Genomic DNA, 20,661 nt, shown 5'->3' with positions numbered 1-20,661 from the left:
CAAAGTTCGCTTTGGACCCTACTGATAAAGTTAAAATTATCTAGCATTGGACTAACACAAGACATACGATCTTACAACATTACATGGAGCTACAAAAATGCTAACATTGCTGCACGGCCAATCGATGGATACTTTTATTGACTTGGAGTGCATGTGACACACGTTGATGAGGAATTTCATCTCGATTTAATCAAAATTTCACAGACATGTGCAGCCTCACCGCAAGGTATGGGACGCGCTCTCACAGCCTAACGAAGAGTAGATAAAGCCAAAAAATCGTAAAAAAAACAACACCAAAAAGGGTTTCCGTGTGTCGAAGTGAAAGTTTAGAGCCGATCCTGCACGAAAGCGAACGCAAAACCTATGGTAAAGGTTACACACACCCCAAAACGAGCTAAAACACAAAAATAGGATTCTGTTACATTATTTGCTATGCCGTAAAAGATCGCAAAGAGACGGAGGGTGTGGCTGCGATTCTGCATGGGGAAGCATAGAAACAAAACGGGAAGGGATATTTACCATTCGACCACCCAACACAAAACGGCCATAAATCGTTCCGGCGTGACGTGACGCACGTTCGGCAAACGAGATAAATGCGCCAAAATACTAGCGAATACTTTTGCAACCAAAAAGCAGAAAGAAAAAAACACTCCTCCACCGCCGCTACACGCACGCACAGCACATGCCCTCCTCCATATACTCACGCGCAAAACACGACCGTCATAAGGCAGCAACGGCTGCGGCGGTAAAAATTACAACCGGAACAAAATAGCGACGCCAAATCGCCATCATATTTGGGCCCTCCTCGCGATTAAAAAAGAAAAGAAGGAAAATGGCAACAACAAACAAAAAAACTTGATTAGAAGCACACTTCTACTTATTCCTTTACACCAGCTTTCCCATCGGTCGTTAACTAACTCTTGCATTAAGGTTCGATTTTGCGGGTGACCCACCCGGTTTTGCGGAACGCGTATAGAGAAAATAATTCCCTCCCCAACCGCCCCCTGCCAAAGCATGGCCATTGCGAGTGAAAGTGAAGTTTAGGGGTGGTAGAAGGTGCATCGTTTTAATATGCTTTTTTTGGCGAGGTCGTCTTGATTGCGTGAACAGGTTGATTGGCATGTGTACACGGGCAATGCTGTCCAGCGGACAGGTTGTTTAAGGCGCCGTACTCGATATAAACAATGCGCCATCTACTCCACAATTCTTAAAATACCCAACATATCCTCCCCCTCCCCCCCTCCCATTCCAAAAGCAGATGGGGGCAATTGAACCAAACGCCGACCAATTCAAATTAGATTGCATCACACCATTAGTGGAAAGTAGACGTTTCTTGTGCGTTGTTTATCGTACATCTTGGGGTGAGGGGGCAGAGGGGTTCATTTGCTGTCCAAGCAGGTGGGAGAGGGTTTAATTCACAACACACATTAACCTTGCTCTCGTTTGCTCGATCTTACCACGTGCGCTTGCTTTCGTGCAAGTCCAAGGATGCCCGGGGATTAATTTAAAGAGCCGAGCACCTCCATCCCGCTCGCTCTCTTTATCCATCTCTCACCTAAGACGGGGTTTTGTTGGTGTTTTGGTTTCCGATATCACACACTTACCGTAAATTCTCCGGTCACGGCATCGAAACCCACGTGCACCGTGTGCTCGAAGTTGGTCGGATAGGATATATTCGGCTTCGAGTCGTTGTGGGACGCCTTCGATACCTTGATCTTGTTTTTGAGCGTTTTCTTCTTCCGGTCGGCATCTTCTGGTTCTGTAAAATGGGAACAGATAGAGAATAATGATTAATATTACGCTTCGTTCGAGGGAAAAATCAATTCAATATATGATCTTTTATTATTGAAACCTTTACTTAAACTAATTACTAAATGTTCGTTGAATGAAAAAATTCAACAACATAATTATTGATTGGTTGATAGGAGAACAGTTTAGGTTGAAGTTCTCTAATTTTATTTTAAAGTTTTAACAGCTCTTCCAGTAACACTTCCAGTTCGTACCTTTTGGTAACGGCTTCATATCCACCGGAGCGACACCATCGATTCGATCGATCACTCCAGAGCTGCCTCCACCGCCACCAATGACACCACCGCCGCCGCCAGCGCCACCCCGATTGCTCGTCAACCGGACGGGCGGTGCCGGAGGTTTATCCTCTTCGCTGGACATGTTTCGCCGCAGATGCTCCCGTCGATGGACGATTTTCAAGCGGGATATGTATTATGCTACACTCCTTTCAATAAAAAAGGGACGAAATGTTGCAAGCAAACACCCTTTTGTTTTATTTCTTGCACTCCGGCACACTCCTCTTGCAACAATTATTTCCTTTCACTCGCGACACTATTATACGAAAAACAGCTTCACAACTTTATTACTCCACTGGTACACTCCTTATTAGCCAACTTGTTGTGCGCCTTTTCAATACACTTTAAATACTTTACTCTATAATTTAATTCGCAACACGCACTCCACAATAAACTCCACCGAGTGACGCTCGCTCACACCAACCGACAGTGCACATGTACACCACGCGGGGAACTGATTTCTCCCATCGAAATGCAAAACGGAAGCGAACACTTAAAATACACCCACCACGATGAGAGCAACGGTCGCGAACTCGCGTACACACGATTCACATGTAAATAGCGGACCAAACGGACACTTTAACGGTTAAATCACAATCAAGCAAAAGACCACATCTAGGCGAACTGAAGCAGGATCGCAGTAGTGGCCGCAATTGGTAACGGGAACGGGGATGGGTGGGTAAGAGAAATAAATAGTAAATAAAAGTAACACAACATAAATGCACCAGAGAACAACACACACACACGCAGAGGGAAAATGCACTTTAAAGCCAACGCTTAATTTCTATCGACGTTGCGCCATTTAAGGATTTTGCAGGATTTTATCCTTACGCATCGAGCACGTTCACATTGCACTGGTACTTGCGTTTTGCACCGGGTGTTGGATGAGTGCAGACAATCGTGCTGTCACACGTGCTTGGTTTAATGACACTTTTGAACTGAAAATCACCTACGAAAGAGAGAAAAGAGCGATTTAGGAATTGATTATAGAACATCGGATTGCTTGAAATAATATTTGATAGTAAAAATGAAATTTTGCAGTTGCAGAAGAAAGCAGATTTGGTGTTGTAACTGCTTATAATATTCATTTGCAAGGAAATACTGTCGGCTGGTTGCTCCGGAATACATTGTACATTGCTCGCCGTGGTCTGAAACGATAAAGAATATAGAAAAACACAACTATTAGTTAAATGCATACATTCAAGATCTTATAAACAGCGATGATATATAATCGATTTTCTTAACCTTGGGCCAGCGAACACACGTTAAGCCTCGACTATGAGACTAACAATGGCAGTGAACCATTGAATCAACCACGGCGGCCCAAAGTGCAATCCAATTTGCGCTCGTTCAACGGATTATTGTCGAAAAGAACCTTCCTCCTCCCCCAATGAAGCACGCTTGGCGGGGAGGAGGAATAAAAAAAACAGAGTGGGCAAACGGATTTCGGTTGATCCATATAGATTTTCCGTAAATCCGTAAATTCTATTCACCGCTGCTATTCTCGCCGTGGAGCAAGAAAAGAGGCGAACAGCCACCCGAAGCCACTACAGAAGCAGGGCTGCCCGGCGGTGTGATGGAGGAGCATTGCTTCCGGTGGAAGCGTTTCTTTTTACTTTCTTAATACTTCCAAAAACGAGACACGGCCGCCCGCGACAGACAACGGCAACCTCACCTTAATGTGTTGGGAGGCTCCGTCAAAAATGGAGGTAATATTGTTAGCGAGAACCATTTCAGGAACGAACAAAACAGGACGCGATGACACCACCACCACCCGCTTCCTGTTTCGCACCACACACACACACACACACACACGCGGTGGAGCAGCGGGAAAAGATCGTCTACCGCGTGCTCGCCCGCAAAGGCAGACCCTCCGCCAGTAGCAAAACGTGTGTGAAGAATGGTGAAGAACGGCAAAAATGGCTCGCACGCCAAAGATGGGAATCAGTAGCCACCGCCGATTGGCCAGAGGAAGAAAAGGTGAGTGTTTCAATCGATTCCACTGTCACACGGCAAAGTTCTTCTTTATTTAGACAAATCGCGACCGCGTACAGTATTGAGCCGCAGGCCTGGTACGGTGGGGTACGTGCGTTTCGGTTGGAGCTTCCGTTCGCCACACAAAAGGAGCTGGGAGAAGCATTGCCTCGAGGCAACATGATTTTTGGCAAACAATATTGTCGTCACTTGTGATTCTAAGCATGTGTTTTTTCGGTACCTTTTTCTTTGTTGGTTCTTACCAATTCTTACGAAGATGTATCGCAAAATTGTCATAGACAAAGAGGCCTACAACATATTCAAGCCGCATCGAATCGGCTAGTATAACGAAAACAGATAACCTCTAAACTCGAGCTTAATAATATTTACAGAACACATTTGATCTTCAATGACTTACAAGAGTCTCTTTTGCCAAGCATAAAAATTAGACATTCAACCCAACGTGTGCCACCGCATGTTTGCGAATCGATGGAAAGACTTTGTCCCATATGGACAAAGGCTGGACTTTCGCTGTAGGCAGTAGCGGAACTTGGGGCAAGTGTGCCACCTTAAGCATTTCAAGTTATAACTCGCTAAAACGTGTTTTTCAAAAGCCGATTTAAATCTCATAACCATTTTACATCTATTTCCTCACTTATAAATGAGTTTCGCTTGAAAAAAGTGCAAACAAAACAGTTTTTGAAGCGTTTTAAAAAGGGTCCAAAAAGACGTTGTTTTTTGGGCTATGGGGCAAGAGTGCCACTCGTATGGGGCAAGACGGCCACCTGGTTAAAATAACCGTGTTTCTTAGATAATTGGAAATTATTACGTTTATACCACTAGTATATGTATTCCTACATGTATTTAGTCCTCAATGAACCCTTTTTGACCACCAACTGTACCACAATATGGTTTGTTACTGTTCTGTTTTTCCGGGGTGGAATCCGCTCACAATAGCGCACCATTCTGCAGCACGCTACAACAATGTTTACATTTTTGACAGCTCGCGCCTATGAAAGATGGTGGCACACTTGCCCCAAACAGAGATGGCACACTTGCCCCAAAAGTTGTAACTTTTTTGAAATTGAATTTTTCAGTGACAAAAAGAAATTTTTTTTCAACTAACCCCACAAAAAATTTCACGTTTTCTCAGCTATACGGTGGTGTAAATATTTTCTCGGTTGATTGTTCGCACGATTTTTGAGAGCTTATTTGGTTGGATTAAAAAATTATAATATTCTGCTCACTTTTGAAACTCAATATAAATCAGTTTGAAACAATGGGAAATATCGATTGGTCTATATGAAATTAGGCTCAGAATACCTAGTCATTGGAAAGCAACCAACTGTATACACAATTGATCATTAAATTAAAGTTTTTAAGGAAAAATGCTTGGTGGCACTCTTGCCCCGTATGGCACACTTGCCCCAAATTCCGCTATAACGTGTTACCTTCACCAGTTTGCGACAGACCAATTTTTCATTCAACCATTACCGTTTGTTGTTGTTGTTGTTTTTCTTCTTCTTCTTCTTCTTCTTCTTCTGCCTTCGATACGGAAAAGATTCCTCGCTTTCCTCGCAGGCGGCGAAAAGGTTGCCAGGCACGGGAGAGATATAGCATAACTCATTACATACAATCGATCTTCTCGTTCATCGATATTATCTAACGAGCGAAACGAATCGCTTTCCGTTCAGGTTGCAGGCAGGTCGATCGCTCGTGCCTGTGCGAAACACAAACCCGCAAAAGCACAAGCTATTTGTCATCGCGTCCCGTGTTCCCGTTGGTAGTGAGTTTTCTAGGGAGGTTTTTGTTATCTTCTCTCTGTCGTTGAATTGTTAACCGCATATACAATCTCTTTTCTTTTGCCAATAATACCGGCAAAACTGAAGGTGCCACATTAAATAACGATCGCATGATCAATGTGATCAAAGACGGCGTGCAAACAAGCTGTGACGATCAACGTTACGATATTGAACAATTGTACAGCATACTGAGTTTTCCAGGAGCTTTGGGACACTTTATTGACTCTTTCGCATTAGAAATGAACTGAATGTAATGGGAATTTCACTCTATAGCACCCTTGTTGAACTAATCTAATAGGATTTACCAAGGAGCCTATCTAACAAGAGTGTCATAGAGTCCAATTACCATCATATGAAGTTCACTTCCCATAAGAAAGAGCCAAGGAAGTGTCGCACAACTATAAAATCCCTGTAAGGGAGGAGGTTTTAGTTTTTTTCTAGTTCCGTTGTACTCGTTCGTCACAATAGGGTAATATACAAGAGTTTCAAAATAAAATGTGATTCCAAAAGCAACACAACTCGGTTTTTTGTTGGTTTAATTATTCTGCCTGCGCGTACATCTTTTGTCATATGAATCTCATTTCATCCCCAAACTAATCACAACACTGTCATAAATCCATGCTCCACTTTGACAGCGTCCTGGGAGTTTCTTTCCCAAGGACAAGAACTTTTGAACCAGCCAGCTAAGGACGGTTCGTTTAATTAACCTTGTGTCTGGTAACCGGAGGCTACGCGAGTGCAAAATAGTCACCCAATCCAATCGCACTCAACGACGCTGCTGCAGAACAAGGGAAGAAAAAGATAGTAAATCCAGACGAAAATCGATTCTCGCCCCGCTCAAGTTCAGTGTCTAATGCGCTCCTAATGAAGAACGCTGACAAACGGAATGAACAGCCAACGAAACGGTGGTTGGTGAATTTTGCTGCTGTTATTTCCAGCTACGAATGTCCGCTCCTTCTGTGTTTGGTGATAGCTTTTTCTCATATCGCTTACCGAGCACGGCGAAGCAATCTTTGGTTGCAAGGGCGTCTTGAGTTCTAGTGGCAGCCCGCGTCATATACTACACACACGCGAAGCGACGAGTGGGGGGAAAGAAAATTTCAAACTAAAAATGGCACAACCAGAGAGCTCGTTGTCTCTCTCCGTGAGCTTCCGTTTGCTTTTTTTCGTTTTTGTTTTATTTCAACGACCCTAATTGACGCCCTGTCCTAGGGTGTTGCGGATGAAAGTCAATGGCCCTGCGCGCTGTACATAAAAGGACAAGAAGCAGGCCGGCACCACCCGGTCGGTTCCGAGCGCAAGATTTCGATCGTTGAAAGGAAAATTGGAAAATCCGCACCGGATGGTGCCAGCATGGTGGTGACCTTCTTGGGGCGGCGTACAACCAACCAACGCCTGCTGCTGCTTCGTAGATAGTTTTGGAGTTCATTTCCAACACAGCGTGAATTTTCAGTTGTGAGCTTGTTGTACATCGTACGCAATGCAATACCATGGCCAAAACACGTGACGCAGTGACGTTGTTGTCCAAAGCCTAATGCTCTCTTGTCTGACGGAAAGCATGAGCTTGAACGCACGTTTACGATACTAACCCCCGCACAAACACAGATGCAAATTTCCCAAAACATCGTGCAATAAATACTGTCCTAGTATATTACAAACTTCTTCTTCTTCTTCTTTGGCACAACAACCGCTGTCGGTCAAGGCCTGCCTGTATCCACTAGTGAAGTGAGCTTGGCTTTCAGTGACTTTTTATTACCATAGCAGGATAGTCAGTCTTACGTAAGGGGGCACGGTCTATTCGGGACTTGAACCCATGACGGGCATGTTGTTAACGTCGTACGAGTTGACGACTGTACCACCAGACCGGCCCGATTATATTACAAACTAAACGTCGGAAAGCAGCACTGTGAGCTTTCAACACAAATTGATTGACCGAACCAAACGGTCAAACGGCAAAAACCTTCCGTTGAGTCACACCTTTTAGTCATACACGATGACGATAAGCGAATGAAGCGTTTGTCGACCGGGACACTGCACCTTTTTCCTAGCGCACCGCTCCCATTGCAACGAACGGGGCAGCTTTTATCTACCGAAAGCTGAAGCCCCATTTCTCCTATCACAAGAAGCTCACTCAGCTTGATTTGATGGACGCGCTGAGATGTGGACTTTCTAGCTCGGCGGCCTTGGTTAGAGCTTGATAAAAGTAAACCTCTGTCACAGTGTAAGGTGAAGAAAATGAAATACGTCACACACCGTGACAAGTTTACGCGTTCCACGTACCACCATTTAAGCTTGTTTTTATCGGGGCCACGGCAAGCGCACTCCCGCCGGTAAGAGAGATGAATGTGTCACAAGCAATAGCATCACCATGGGGAATATAATGCATGCGGTCATGATTTTCCATCTCGCGGAATTGTCTCGCGGAATAATCTAGCTTTTTCTGCTGCTGCTGCCGTCGCGTGCCGGCTACTTGCCGTGCTTCCTTTCCACCTTCGCCCTCAGCTGGGGGGGGTTCAACATACTACCACACCGTCTAGTTTCGACCATTAATTTCATCACGCCAAAGTGCATGCTGTGGAAGCGGGAAGTGAACACACACACACACTCAGACACACCAACACTCTCCTAAGGCTCGGCAAATGTGCGACCCAAAGAGATCATCATCATCATCCTCATCATCGTCGTCTTCTGATTGAGAAGACGGTGTATAGAGGGAGTGGGTGACACGGCACTCTCAAGCCACACATACACCGAACACACGCTAAGCTGAAACCATTTTCCACCGTGGACAGCGCTGCATCAAAGAACATGGCGCAGACCGTACCGCAAGCGGGGCGAAATGCATCGCGACCGGATCGCCCAACCTTTGAGACCGGTAGACGCGACGGAAGAGGTGCGAACGAGCGAGAGAGTATGGTGCTGTCCATATATGAGTGTGCGGTGAAGCACTTAAGAGATATATTTATATTTGTAAGGAGACGCTTGTTTTCTTTACATCGTTCTCGCGCCTCCCCCTCGCGTTCGTTGCGTACTGGGGTCTGCACGCTTCGCCGTGGCGTTCTCGCCCGCGCCTTGGCAGTTTAATTTTATTAGTTCTTTTCCGTCTATTTTGGATCGCTTGTGGGGAGAAGCAACCCTCCGGGCAGGATTGGAGCATGATGAATGGGCACGGGCACGGGAGTGCATGTCTGCATGGCGTGGTTTTGGAGTGTGTTGTAGCGCCGGCACCACTACTAGCCCACCACCTTGGTAGCAGGAGGCCATTTATTCCTAGTTTAGAAGCAAATCCAAAACCCATCGGAAACTGAATTTAACATTCCTGAGCGAGCATGGAGCGTGTCGGGCGGGTGAGACTCGGTACGGGAGAAGCTCCCAGCTGCCAAGCATTTCCTGGCTCAAATGCTGCATAAAGAAGGCAGCTTAGTATTGAAATCTAAAAATCTCCCGCTGCTGTAATTGAATCGCACTGGTTTTCTTTTTAATTATTGTTGCTAATAATGGTTCCCACACTCTAAATACAGCATCGGACGGCGCCGATTAACACATGACTCTTTATCGATATTGTAAGGCTGAGTGTGTGTCATACTAAGCAACTAAGCCGTCGTCAGCAGTCGTCCAAAGTGTTTCCATCAATTCCCAGGCCTACAAAGAAGGTGATACTACCGATGACTCATGTTTGGAACGACATTGCACTTACCTATTTGCGGTCGTGTGGACAGAAGAAAAGTGCACAAGCCATCTCTTGCATCCGCATGGAATAAAACATCGCTCCCTGTGCGCTTCTGGTGACACATGTCCAGCTGCGGTTTAAGGCTTTTTGGGTACTCGATGACACTCGTTGATGCTGTTTTTTTTTTTTAATGCAGACGCGCATAAGGTTGAAACATTAATAGCTCCCTCGGGGGGAATCGGGGGAACCGACGATAATGACGGAAATGCCGCACCAGGGACATACGACGGCGACGTTTATCGGACGCAGCCTAGGTGTGTTGCCGCTGTTAACTCATCAATCTTTCCTTTGAGCTGTGGCACCAGGCACCAATCGGGCGATAAAAAGCAGCGAAGCAAGCCTCCATTATCAGCACCGTTTGGGGCGTCAGAAACAGAGGCTCATTCTCGCTGCATTTTGCGCAAATTTGCCAACACGCCGGGGAGAGGTGATAATCCTTCCGTTTTTAGCACGGGCACGATAAAAATCACACACCGGTTCCAACGCACCGCCACCCCACATCAGACCTTTGGGGGTGTGTGTGTGTGTGTGCTGGTGGTGGTGGTAAACGTTTCTTCGAATGCACTTTAGGGATGGTAACGCCGCCGACTTTGTTCACACAGGTACATAGAGCGCGATGCACACGCACGCACACCACCACCGACCACGGGGAGGCTGGCTGGCTGCTGTCCCGCATGTGTTTTTTCTCACTGTTTTCGTCTTGTAGCTTTTCTTTCTCGAAGTAACACACTTTACACCGTACCGCCTCACTCGTTTTCTCCGACTTCAGACCCTTCTTCCTCGGACTAACATCCTCACTAAACGTCGCGTTTTGGGTGTTCTTCCATTTCACTTCCTGTGTGCTATGGTCGCCCCGATCGGTAAAGGTGACTTACCGCACTCGGAGCGGTAGCAAGGAAGGAAGAGTGGCACACGAGGATGGGATGCCAGCGGTGTCCGTGAGCCTACCGACCGGATCCGGATTTCGCTCCAAATCGATACCGTTTTGCGTGATGGTCGCGACAGTTCTCGCGACAACCGCACACACACACGCACACACCTTCACGCACCTACATACAAAGCTGCACATGCACGCTTGCGCTTGTTGAAATACGCGACAGAGCAAGCAGGCGGGCGGAAGACCGGGGGCAAAGGGCGGATAATCATACGCGACCCGCTCTCTACGCCGAACGCGGTCCCCCCTCTGCCTGTCTCGCGTGAATCAGCAATTCATTTACGCAAGCCTCGAGGCTTGCGATGGAGGGTTTTCCGTTTGATTTCTATTCCTTCTTTTTTCGTGGAACGCTGGAGTGCGAAGCCACACACATTTTCGGAATGATTACACACTCACTCAACTCATTTCACTGCATCGATTAGTGATAATGCGAAACACCAAGCAAAAAGGCTTTGCGAATTGGGCGAAGCACCCCGACACATACACGCACACACACACACACGCGCATATGACGTTGGCGGAGGTAAGCGATTCTGCTGCCTGTGCATGGAAATTATGTTGAATCGTTCCAGTGAGATGCTCCAATGGCACGCATCCACAGTTGCTGGGCGACAAATCTCGTAGTTACCTTGCGCTCCACAAAGACGGCGGCGAACACTCCATCTAGAACTGAAGCGAGAGGCACGGCCACGGTCGTCGACCAACGATGCGGAGCAGGGTGACGGGTTGGGTTGTTCCTGCGACCATCCGTACGATTGGGAAGCTGGAACACTGACACCACACAGGCACACTCGCTCGCGGAAACTCGTGCCCGAAGCGTGTGTGAGCTGCGTTGCGGGAAAACGGGCAAACACCTGGAGAAAATTAGCAGCACGACACGGGGACTCGATTTTTCCTTCGTACGGTATGCGTTACATTTCACATTATCTTCATTTTCTTCCTCTTCTTGTTTTGCAATTGCTTATACAGCGAGAGTGTGTGCGTGTGTGCGTGTTGTCAGTTTTGTTTAACTGTCACTACCCAAGGTGGATGAAAGAAACGAGGTGGTGGAATTTAGAGCGTTTTGACAATTCGTCATTTGACATAAGGTCCCCAGGATTCAAAAAGTTGTCTACGGGTTTTCAACTTGTTCATTGAATTTTTGTACAAAATGTGTATAATTTAATATACTTTTTAAACATATTTTGGGCTTTTCGAGCTCTTGTTAAACGTTTAACCATGGTTTCAGCACAAGGCTTAATTGGAGTGTTATTTGGATAATTGGAGTTTCTAGTGTATGATTGAATTTGTTTTCGAAATATTTCAGGATCGTAAATAAGAAATATTTTATTTTATTTCACGTTCATTCCTAATTATCTACGAGGGACATGGGAGATTTAAGTGAAATTGGTACTCTAATTTACTTGATTTAAGATCTCGATAATAACAAAATCATCGACTGTATCGTTAATTTGACTCATTTTTTTAAGATAATCAAAACACATACAAAAATGCACTTAACAACCAAGCAATCTATTTTATTAGCTATATTTTGTGTGCGGAAACTAGTTGTTAACGGTTTTAAAACGACGTAAGTTCCCTCACATATGGCGACCCCTCAAAGGCCTTTTTCTTCCACCTGATCTCTTTAATCCACCTTGGTGAAAACAAAATCCTCCAAAACAACAACAACCCATTCTGCAGCCGGCGCGCATCACACGTATGAAATAATTGCTACAAAATGAGGTAAGAATACGAACAAATTGTGCCAATTGCACTCCCCTAACCCCGGTACTTTGCGTCCACAGGATCAGCGTTGACGGATTGCTGGTGTACTTTCCGTACAAGTACATCTACCCGGAGCAGTACGCTTACATGCTCGAGCTGAAGCGTACGTTCGATGCGAAGGGCCACTGTCTGCTGGAAATGTCCTCGGGGACGGGCAAAACCACCACGCTGCTCTCGCTGATCGTGGCGTACATACTGGAGAACCCACACGTCGTGCGCAAGCTGATCTACTGCTCGCGTACGGTGCCCGAGATTGAGAAGGTCATTGCCGAGCTGAAGCATCTGATGAACTACTACGAAAAGCAGACGGGCGCAATGCCGAACATCACCAGCCCGGTGCTTAGCTCGCGCAAAAACATGTGCAGACGCACGGGCGGCTCACGACGAGTCGGCACCGGTGTGCCAGTATAACGAGGGTTTCCAGGCGGAGGGCTGATGCTACCGCCGGGCGTGTACTCCATCGACGATCTGCAAGAGTTCGGCCAGGAGCGGAACTGGTGTCCGTACTTTCTGTCCCGCTTTGCCATCAACCAGGCGCACGTGGTCGTGTACAGCTACTACTACCTGCTCGATCCGAAGGTGGCGGAGGTGGTCTCGAAGGAGCTGGCCCGCGAATCGGTCGTCGTGTGCGACGAGGCGCACAACATCGACAACGTGTGCGTGGACTCGATAAGCGTAAAGATCAACCGGCGGCTGATCGAGCGCAGCACGACCGGTATACACAACCTGGAGAAGAAAGTGGCCGAGTAAGCGCGATTTGCGATTTTTTTTTTATATCGCTGTAGCATGAAGAGCACGTTCTGATGAAGCTTTTTCTGCTGCTTGCAGACTGAAGGAAGACGACAAGCGTCGCCTCAACGAAGAGTACGTCCGGCTGGTGCAGGGTTTGAAGGATGCGTGGTTCGTCCACGAAACCGACATGGTGCTGGCGAATCCGGTGTTGCCGAACGAGGTCATCAAAGAGGTCGTGCCGGGCAACATACGCAATGCGGATCACTTCCTGTCCTTTTTGAAACGCTTCATCGAGTACATCAAATCGCGGCTGCGCGTCCAGCACGTGGTGCAGGAAAGTCCGGCCGGGTTTTTGCGCGACGTACAGCAGAAGGTGTGCATCGAGCGGAAACCGCTGCGCTTCTGTGCCGATCGGTTGCAGTCGCTGCTTCGCACGCTGGAAATCACGGACCTGAGCGAGTACGGCCCACTGTCGGTCATTACCTCGTTCGCGACGCTCGTGTCGACGTACACGAAGGGCTTTACCATCATCATCGAGCCGTTCGACGACAAAACGCCCACCGTGTCGAATCCGATCATGCACTTCAGCTGTCTCGATTCGTCGATCGCGATGAAACCGATCTTCCAGCGGTTCCAGAGCGTGGTCATCACGTCCGGCACGCTGTCCCCGATGGACATGTACCCGAAGATACTGGACTTTGAGCCGGTGGTGATGAGCTCGTTCACGATGACGCTCGCCCGGCCCTGCTTGCTGCCGATGGTAAAGCAAATGCGCCGAAAAAAAATGGCCGCTGGATGGGGTTGGGATTATACAGTCATTGATCTTTCCATTCCGCAGATTGTAACGCGTGGTAATAATCAGGTCGCCATCTCGCCGCGCTTTGAAACGCGCGAAGATACGGCGGTGACGCGCAATTACGGCCAGCTGCTGGTGGAGACGGCCAAAACCGTACCGGACGGGGTGGTGTGCTTCTTCACCTCCTACCTGTACCTGGAATCGGTCGTCGCGTCCTGGTACGATCAGGGCATCATCGATACGCTGCTGCGCTACAAGCTACTGTTCATCGAAACGCAGGACAATGCGGAAACGTCCTACGCGCTGATGAACTACGTGAAGGCGTGCGAGTGTGGCCGCGGTGCCGTGCTGTTGGCCGTGGCAAAGTGTCGGAGGGTGTGGATTTCGATCATCATCTCGGTCGGGCGGTGCTGATGTTTGGCATTCCGTACGTGTACACCCAGTCGCGCATAGTGAAGGCACTTTTGGACTATTTGCGCGATCAGTTCCAGATACGGGAAAACGATTTTCTTACCTTCGATGCATTGCGGCATGCAGCACAGTGCGTTGGTCGCGCTATTCGGTAGGTTTTCACAGGCACCTGTTGTTCTGCTTTTTGTGTCACGTGTGTACCCATTAAATGTTTTTTTTTTGTTTGCTTGCCTCTCCAAACAGTGTTAAGACCGATTACGGTATTATGATCTTCGCGGACAAGCGCTTCTCCCGGCAGGACAAGCGGGGCAAGCTGCCGAAATGGATCCATGAGCATCTGACCGATAATTTGAGCAATCTCAGCACGGAAGAATCGATGCAGGTTAGAGAGCAAATTTCTTCATGCGGAGCGCAACTGTTTTTTTTGCTAAAAATCAAACACTTTCCCTTCACAGCTTGCCAAACGCTGGCTCCGACAGATGGCACAGCCGTTCATCCGCGAAGATCAGCTCGGCGTTTCGCTACTTACGCTCGAGCAACTGCAAAGCACGGAGCGGGATAAGCTGGAAAAACAGGCCCAAGGCAAACAGTAAGTGGTCGAGAGCAGCACAGTTCGAGTTGACGTGCGCAAGAATAAAGTAATGGCGTTCAATTATGTTCCGGTCAACTGCAACGTTTGTTTTTGTTTTGTACACATATATTTTACCCCTTTTAACTACAACTAGCTAGATATTTAAAACGGGGTTTTTGGGGTAGTAAAAGCTTCCTGTACCGGCCGAAAAATATGTACACTTTCCACAGCTTCGTTCCCAGTGTACAATATTTCCCCTTTTTCTCACATAGATAAACATGGGCGTACTTTTCTCTCCGCAACACACCACAATGGAAGCTGGGCCGTCGATGACACGGCAGATAGCAATCGGACGACCGCCGAGGAGGAAGAGCGGCCAGTTGCAAAGCATAACCACACCCGCACGAAGCGGCAGCACATGACGGAGATGGAACTGCCGCCGAATGTGAATATGTTAGCGTGTTTCGTTCGGCGCCGCACTGCCATCGGAGCAGCAAGTGGTACGTATCGCTCGAGGAATACCCGTGGGACATGTGGCCAACGTGCGTGACGGCCGATGCGTTCCTGCACTCCCACGAGGCACTATTCGAGATATGTACTACGTCAGCATGTACACGACACATTTTAAGCCCTGTGCAGTTGTGTATGTGTTTTTTTTAGCAAACGATACTAATGACGATCTACATTCGTGCATCAGTTTCGATGACATCTTTTTAGGAACTGTTGCATTTAAGGCCGGAATTGAGCAGCTCCACTCGGAAGAATTCTACTTTCACAAGGCGCCCTACCTGGACCCGCAAAGCTGCACTAGTACGTGCTGGCGACGCACGGCTACGACGTACCAACCGAACTGACCAAAGTGTGGAACGAAATACGAGTTTCCGGTTACGCGTAGCCGCGATTGGCGTCGATGCGGGCGCACACGCAATCATCCGGATGTGGGAATGTATCAAAACAGGCGCAGTAGCCTGCGCATAGGAAAGCGATCGCACCAACTCCGGATGTAGCGCGAGTGATTCGACTTAATACGTACGCAGTAGGGAATCGTTACACCAGAGTTACACCGTTCCTAGAGTAGGTTAGTGTGTGTGTGTGTGTTTTCCCACTTTTACTACCCTTCCGACCTTACGACGAAACCAAAAGAAAATAGAGTGATAGGAATTAGTGATGGGGAAAATGAAGATTTCGTCGGATAGTAGGTCCGGAATCAGTTTCCGGAATCGATTCCGGAATCGGCTTCGGAATTGGTTCCGGAATCGGCTCCAGGATTATTTGCGGAATCGGCTACGGAATCGGCTCCGGAATCAGAATCGACTCCGGAATCGGAATTGGCTCGGGAATCGGAATCGGCTCCGGAATCGGAATCGTTTCCGATTTCGTTACCGGAGCAAATTGCGATTCCCAGGTCGATTCCGATTCCGAAGATAATTCTGATTCCGGATTCGACTAGCGCGTTCGATTACCCCTTTTCTTTTTATCCGCCAGCAGGCAGGGGAACTTTTGCTCGTATTTATCTTTCTCCATACCCAACAACTGTGATAGCATCAAATGAGAAAATCCCTTATAAAAACACAAACCAAACTCTTTTAACTTAAACGGCGCTGTTTGCATTGTTTTTGGTGTATTTGTGGTCCTATCTCGAGTGTTTGCTGCTCTCATTGTAGACGCTCCGGGAAGTTGGGGTAGTGGTGGTCAAGGACCTTCTCCTTGGCGGACATTAGCAGCAGCTGCAGCGTGTCCACCAGCTCCCCGTAGCCATTCTCCGTTTCGAACAATCGTTCAGTGCCTTCGTATCCTCCACGATGGACGCCAGTGTTCTCCAGCTGCTCCTGTGGCGGTCATAAATCCGATGGGTAAATGTAAATGTGAAATCTTGTGTAAATGTATTTTTCTCTAAATATTTGCCTTCAATTCTCGAAAAAGTCATTTTCAATCTTTCGGAGCAGTGCTCAGCCATAGAACGGTAAAACTGTGACCTGCCAATAGGATTAATCAGTGTACATTGTTGTGCTTAATTTGTGCTTAATCACCACGATTATGTCTCGAAAATCAACAACCTCTTAAATCGTCCGATACTTTATCAGCAATAAGTTTGCCTCGGACTTTAAATCCGATAGCACTTGCTTACGGAAATTGGCTTTCAATGCTGTGAGCCGATGATAAGATTCGATCGATGTGCCCTGTTTTTGTACAAACTTACGTAAACACTCTAGAATCATGTCTCGAAATTGCAAAGATTGAAGTTTCTTTCGCGTGTCCTAGTTCATGTGAACATTTTGTACTTTATTTTGAAGTGATGTACAATGTCAAAAACGTTCCTTTTCGGCTATTTGGCAGTCAGATTGACTTTCTTATAGTTAATCACTACGCGTCAGCTCGATACAATCAACACACACGGGGACGCTTAACAGCCCACTCCGGTGAGTCCGGCCAGTTCGCAAATAATGCCCGCAAAGTCGGTCAGAGATCGATCCTGGAGACCCTGGTCGAATTGCTGAAACAATACACAAACAAACAAAACCGGAGGCGTTAATTGAATTTGCTGATACAAAATAATTGTTTGCGCCATGCTTACGCCGTTGAACACGATGGTTGGAATAAACGCCGGCGAGATTAGCTGCGTGCGACGCTCCGCCTCAAGCTGAAGGGTCGTTCCCTGCGTACCCTCAACGCATTGCTCGGCAGCGTTAAGATTAACGCCCGAACGGAAGGCGCACTGGCGAAAGGCAAACGGTTATATTAGGTCAATCACTATTTCTGCATCAATTCTCGCTACTTACCTCCCAGCCGCGTGGATCAGCGGTGAAGCTCATCTGGCATCCGACGTAGTTCACCTGGGCCTGCTGGGTCGGCAGCAGGTTGAGCACACACGATTGCACACGATTGCCCTCGCATTCGGCCGGACCGTGCTGGCAAATGAAGCTCTGGCCATTGTTGACGCTCTGGAAAGTAATGCAATGGATGGAATAAAAGCAACTGTTAGCTAACGCCCAGAATTCACAGCACACATTGCGCATTGTTTGAAGGGAGAAGAATGGGACGGAAACGATGCTTTCGAAATCGTTGCAGAATCTCGCCCAATTGCGCACATCGGCCCGGTGTGTAGGTGTTTTAATAGATCCATTTCAACGCTATCTCGCTATTGACCTTAGCTTTGCGTGGGAAGGTTTTCTTGTATTGCTACATCACGATCGGTTGGGGGGATAAGGTCGTGAAGTTGTAAAAGTTTCTTGAAATTTCATTCAAACATCAATATTATGGCACCGAAAAAACACCTAAGTACATACAGCTGCACAGGCGACCAACCCGTTCGGAGCTTACGAAATAAATCCGGTTTTCTCTCCGCAGGCACCACGATCGCGACCCTCGGACGGGGAGTTCCAATCGGGCCTAAGAACAATCCAACAGCTAAGCGCTGCCAGGCTTCTTTCGATTTAATTTATGTAGAAACAACCGATCGCTCTACTCTGCCCAAACTGATGCAAAGAAAATAGCAACAAAACAGGTTTCTAGCGGGCGACACTGACCACAGCATACATCACCACACACTCACTGCCCGCACGCACATAGCTTCACGCAGCCCAAATTAATAGAAATACTTTACTCTGGCTGTCTCTAGAAATAGCTAACTTTGATTAAATGTAACCAAATAATTACATACAAACTTTGGCTCCCTTTCCCTCTTTTTGTCGCTTTGCACTCACCTGCGCTTTGCCGAACGGAATGAAGTCAAGGGTGATGGCGTTCAGAAGCGTCGGATTCAATGTCAGCAGCTGATTCTGCACCCAGCGCACACTGTCCGGGCAAAGGTGGGCATAGTAGACGTCCACCGTCACCTACCCGTCCCAAAGACAAGAAACAACATCTGCAACGTAAGTACCTCCACCGAAGGTTTTTGTTTTACCACACAGCCGGAACGCTTACCGCCTGCACGTTGGCAGCGAACGCTGCAAAGATTAGGACCGCCGCCAAAGATCGCTTCATGGTCGCAGAGGTAGAGTGGAGTAAAATCACTTTCAAAGGCTTGGCAAAGCACGCGTAAGCTGCTGGTCGGATGCTTCGCTGATCCGTTGCGTCTGAAGGTGTCGAGCGGAATGCAACCGAAACGGGTCGTGCTAAATGCTTATTTTCGCTTCACCGTTCTCGCCTCCGCCTCCCCACCGCCGAAAATCGACCCTCGATCAGCGATTTCTGGTCGGTGTGTGACGCTTGGATCGGATAAAGCCATCACAACGACCACGATGGAGCCGCGAGAGTGCGTTCTGAGCGGGCTCGGGCTGTCGTTGCGTACTGCCACGTGCTATCGTAGTGTGCGTCGGTTAGGGCAGCTAGCGTTGGGCTGCGTAATGCGTGTGTAGCGTGAGCCTTTCGGTGGGCTTGGTTTGCAACGTTAGGAGTGTCTGTGTACACATCTGTACTATAGTTTCGGTTGGTAAGTTGGTCGCCCTAGCACTCGGAGGGGGACTGTATGGAGCGTGATCAACTATGGAGATAGATGGCGTGGGAATAGGTTGGCTGGGTCGAAAAGTTACTCAGGCAATGTGGATGAAGAAATTACAATCAAAAATGAAACAATATTACGGTTTCTTTAAAATTAATCATTTGGTGGGGAGTCAGTATCAGTCACACTTTATTGTGCTCAGTGACATTGCACACACTTCCTCAGTCTACTAAACCATCTTTTGATCTTTCTATGATTTGCTATTAATTTACCAGATTCCATTCAAATTTCCACTCGACCGTCAATCAATGCAAGCAAATCTGCCGTCACCTAAAACAATTGCACTCTTATCATCTCCGGCGTGGGTGTGTGTGTGTGTGTGTGTGTGTGTGTGTGTGTGTGTGTGTGTGTGAGTGTGTGTGTGTGTGAGTGTGTGTGTGTGCAGTCTTATCTGGTCAGGTGTCACGGTATTGTCGGGGTCGGGACTATCCCTTCCGGCAGTTCGAACGCCTTCGATCGATAGGAGCGCGGTTTATCTTATCTAAAATGGGCAGTTAAAACGCCATCCTTTATTATCTCGGTCTCACCATTGACGAGTGAACATTGACTTGAAGATATTACCACTGTTGAAAGGATTTGTTACCACGTATCCAAAAGCGCAACAGCTGGATAATCTCGTACGTAGGCTCTACGTACATCCAGTGCAGAAGACGAAACACCATACACACCATTGGAGAAGTGTCGCAATCGATGGTGGATTGTTGGCGTAAGTTGGCTACGTGGCTAGCCGTTTCGCGATTCAAGCGAGTCTGTAATGTTTGAAATGCTTGATTAATTGAGTACTGCAACCAAATGATTTCTTTACTTACATGCTTAAAGCAGGAAAGGGTGCCAACTGTTTGGTTAAAGCTCCTCATTAGCATGTCCAACTTTTCCAACAGGAAATGAATAGGCTGCTCGGTGTTGCCGTGATTGTTCTCAGCCGACTTCGAAGATGATGCAGAGCTGAAACTTTCCTGGCCTTGCATTTTTTCGAATTGATTCATTTCGCTTAACAAATCAAACGATTCCACCGAAAGAAGTTTAAATACGAGCTTCAGCAGCTCCTTAAGCTCGATTAAACATTGAACATTTTCCGTGATGGGAGGATCGGACGTTTGCTGCTGATTGGTTGGATGTGCTATTGGAAGGGATGGATTTCAAATTACACGATGTTTAACAATGTATGCTGCACGTAGTTTTGATTACCGAAACAGCACGATAGGAGCAAAACTTTCAGCAACATCACCAGCTTAACACAATGAGCCATATCTAGATATTTTTTTTCAACCGCTTGTGACACCTTACTTTTATAGTTTGGCACTGCAATGTGCTGTGTTTGAGTGTCAATTGTATTTTAAAAATCAATCCATACCTTAC

The 20,661-nt window shown here is 47.3% G+C and overlaps 3 protein-coding genes and 1 pseudogene across 7 annotated transcripts in view; 1 reads left to right on the top strand and 3 right to left on the bottom strand.

Annotated features, from left to right (window-relative positions):
• LOC121589379 (serine/threonine-protein kinase PAK 3) overlaps positions 1 to 11,536 on the bottom strand; it is a 58,222-nt gene extending 46,686 nt beyond the window's left edge. For 2 of the 5 annotated variants that reach the window (XM_041908252.1, XM_041908257.1), the window contains exons 1-3: positions 11,153 to 11,536; positions 2,004 to 3,033; positions 1,605 to 1,759 (exon numbers count right to left, since the gene is read on the bottom strand). In XM_041908252.1, the coding sequence (XP_041764186.1) occupies positions 1,605 to 1,759; positions 2,004 to 2,169 (321 nt within the window). In that variant the 5' untranslated portion in view covers positions 2,170 to 3,033; positions 11,153 to 11,536. The other 3 variants (XM_041908256.1, XM_041908254.1, XM_041908255.1) reach the window with 3 other exon arrangements.
• Positions 11,537 to 12,101: 565 nt separating this feature from the next.
• LOC121589378 lies at positions 12,102 to 14,934 on the top strand (annotated as a pseudogene).
• Positions 14,935 to 17,063: 2,129 nt separating this feature from the next.
• LOC121589383 (GILT-like protein 1) lies at positions 17,064 to 19,082 on the bottom strand. Its single transcript, XM_041908271.1, has 5 exons — positions 18,726 to 19,082; positions 18,506 to 18,637; positions 17,582 to 17,743; positions 17,377 to 17,517; positions 17,064 to 17,295 (listed from the first exon to the last, which is right to left on the bottom strand). Exons 1-5 carry the CDS (start codon positions 18,783 to 18,785, stop codon positions 17,206 to 17,208), a joined length of 585 nt encoding a protein of 194 aa, XP_041764205.1. The 5' UTR covers positions 18,786 to 19,082; the 3' UTR covers positions 17,064 to 17,205.
• Positions 19,083 to 19,394: 312 nt separating this feature from the next.
• Positions 19,395 to 20,596, bottom strand: LOC121589384. Its single transcript, XM_041908273.1, has 3 exons — positions 20,491 to 20,596; positions 20,112 to 20,422; positions 19,395 to 20,051 (listed from the first exon to the last, which is right to left on the bottom strand). Exons 1-3 carry the CDS (start codon positions 20,549 to 20,551, stop codon positions 19,860 to 19,862), a joined length of 564 nt encoding a protein of 187 aa, XP_041764207.1. The 5' UTR covers positions 20,552 to 20,596; the 3' UTR covers positions 19,395 to 19,859.
• Positions 20,597 to 20,661: the final 65 nt, after the last annotated feature.

Source organism: Anopheles merus, chromosome 2R, assembly GCF_017562075.2.
Source record: "Anopheles merus strain MAF chromosome 2R, AmerM5.1, whole genome shotgun sequence".
NCBI lineage: Eukaryota > Metazoa > Arthropoda > Insecta > Diptera > Culicidae > Anopheles > Anopheles merus.
The sequence above is the reverse complement of the archived record's forward strand: the minus strand, read 5'-3'. Positions and strand labels throughout refer to the sequence as shown.

Coding starts and splice junctions, on each gene's coding strand:
- LOC121589384 (XM_041908273.1), bottom strand. CDS start 20,551: ATGGCTCATTGTGTTAAGCTGGTGATGTTGCTGAAAGTTTTGCTCCTA. Junction 20,423..20,490: donor GCTCCTATCGTGCTGTTTCG/GTAATCAAAACT, acceptor CCCTTCCAATAG/CACATCCAACCAATCAGCAG. Junction 20,052..20,111: donor CCCTTTCCTGCTTTAAGCAT/GTAAGTAAAGAA, acceptor CAAACATTACAG/ACTCGCTTGAATCGCGAAAC.
- LOC121589383 (XM_041908271.1), bottom strand. CDS start 18,785: ATGAAGCGATCTTTGGCGGCGGTCCTAATCTTTGCAGCGTTCGCTGCC. Junction 18,638..18,725: donor TCGCTGCCAACGTGCAGGCG/GTAAGCGTTCCG, acceptor TGGGACGGGTAG/GTGACGGTGGACGTCTACTA. Junction 17,744..18,505: donor TTCCGTTCGGCAAAGCGCAG/GTGAGTGCAAAG, acceptor ATTACTTTCCAG/AGCGTCAACAATGGCCAGAG.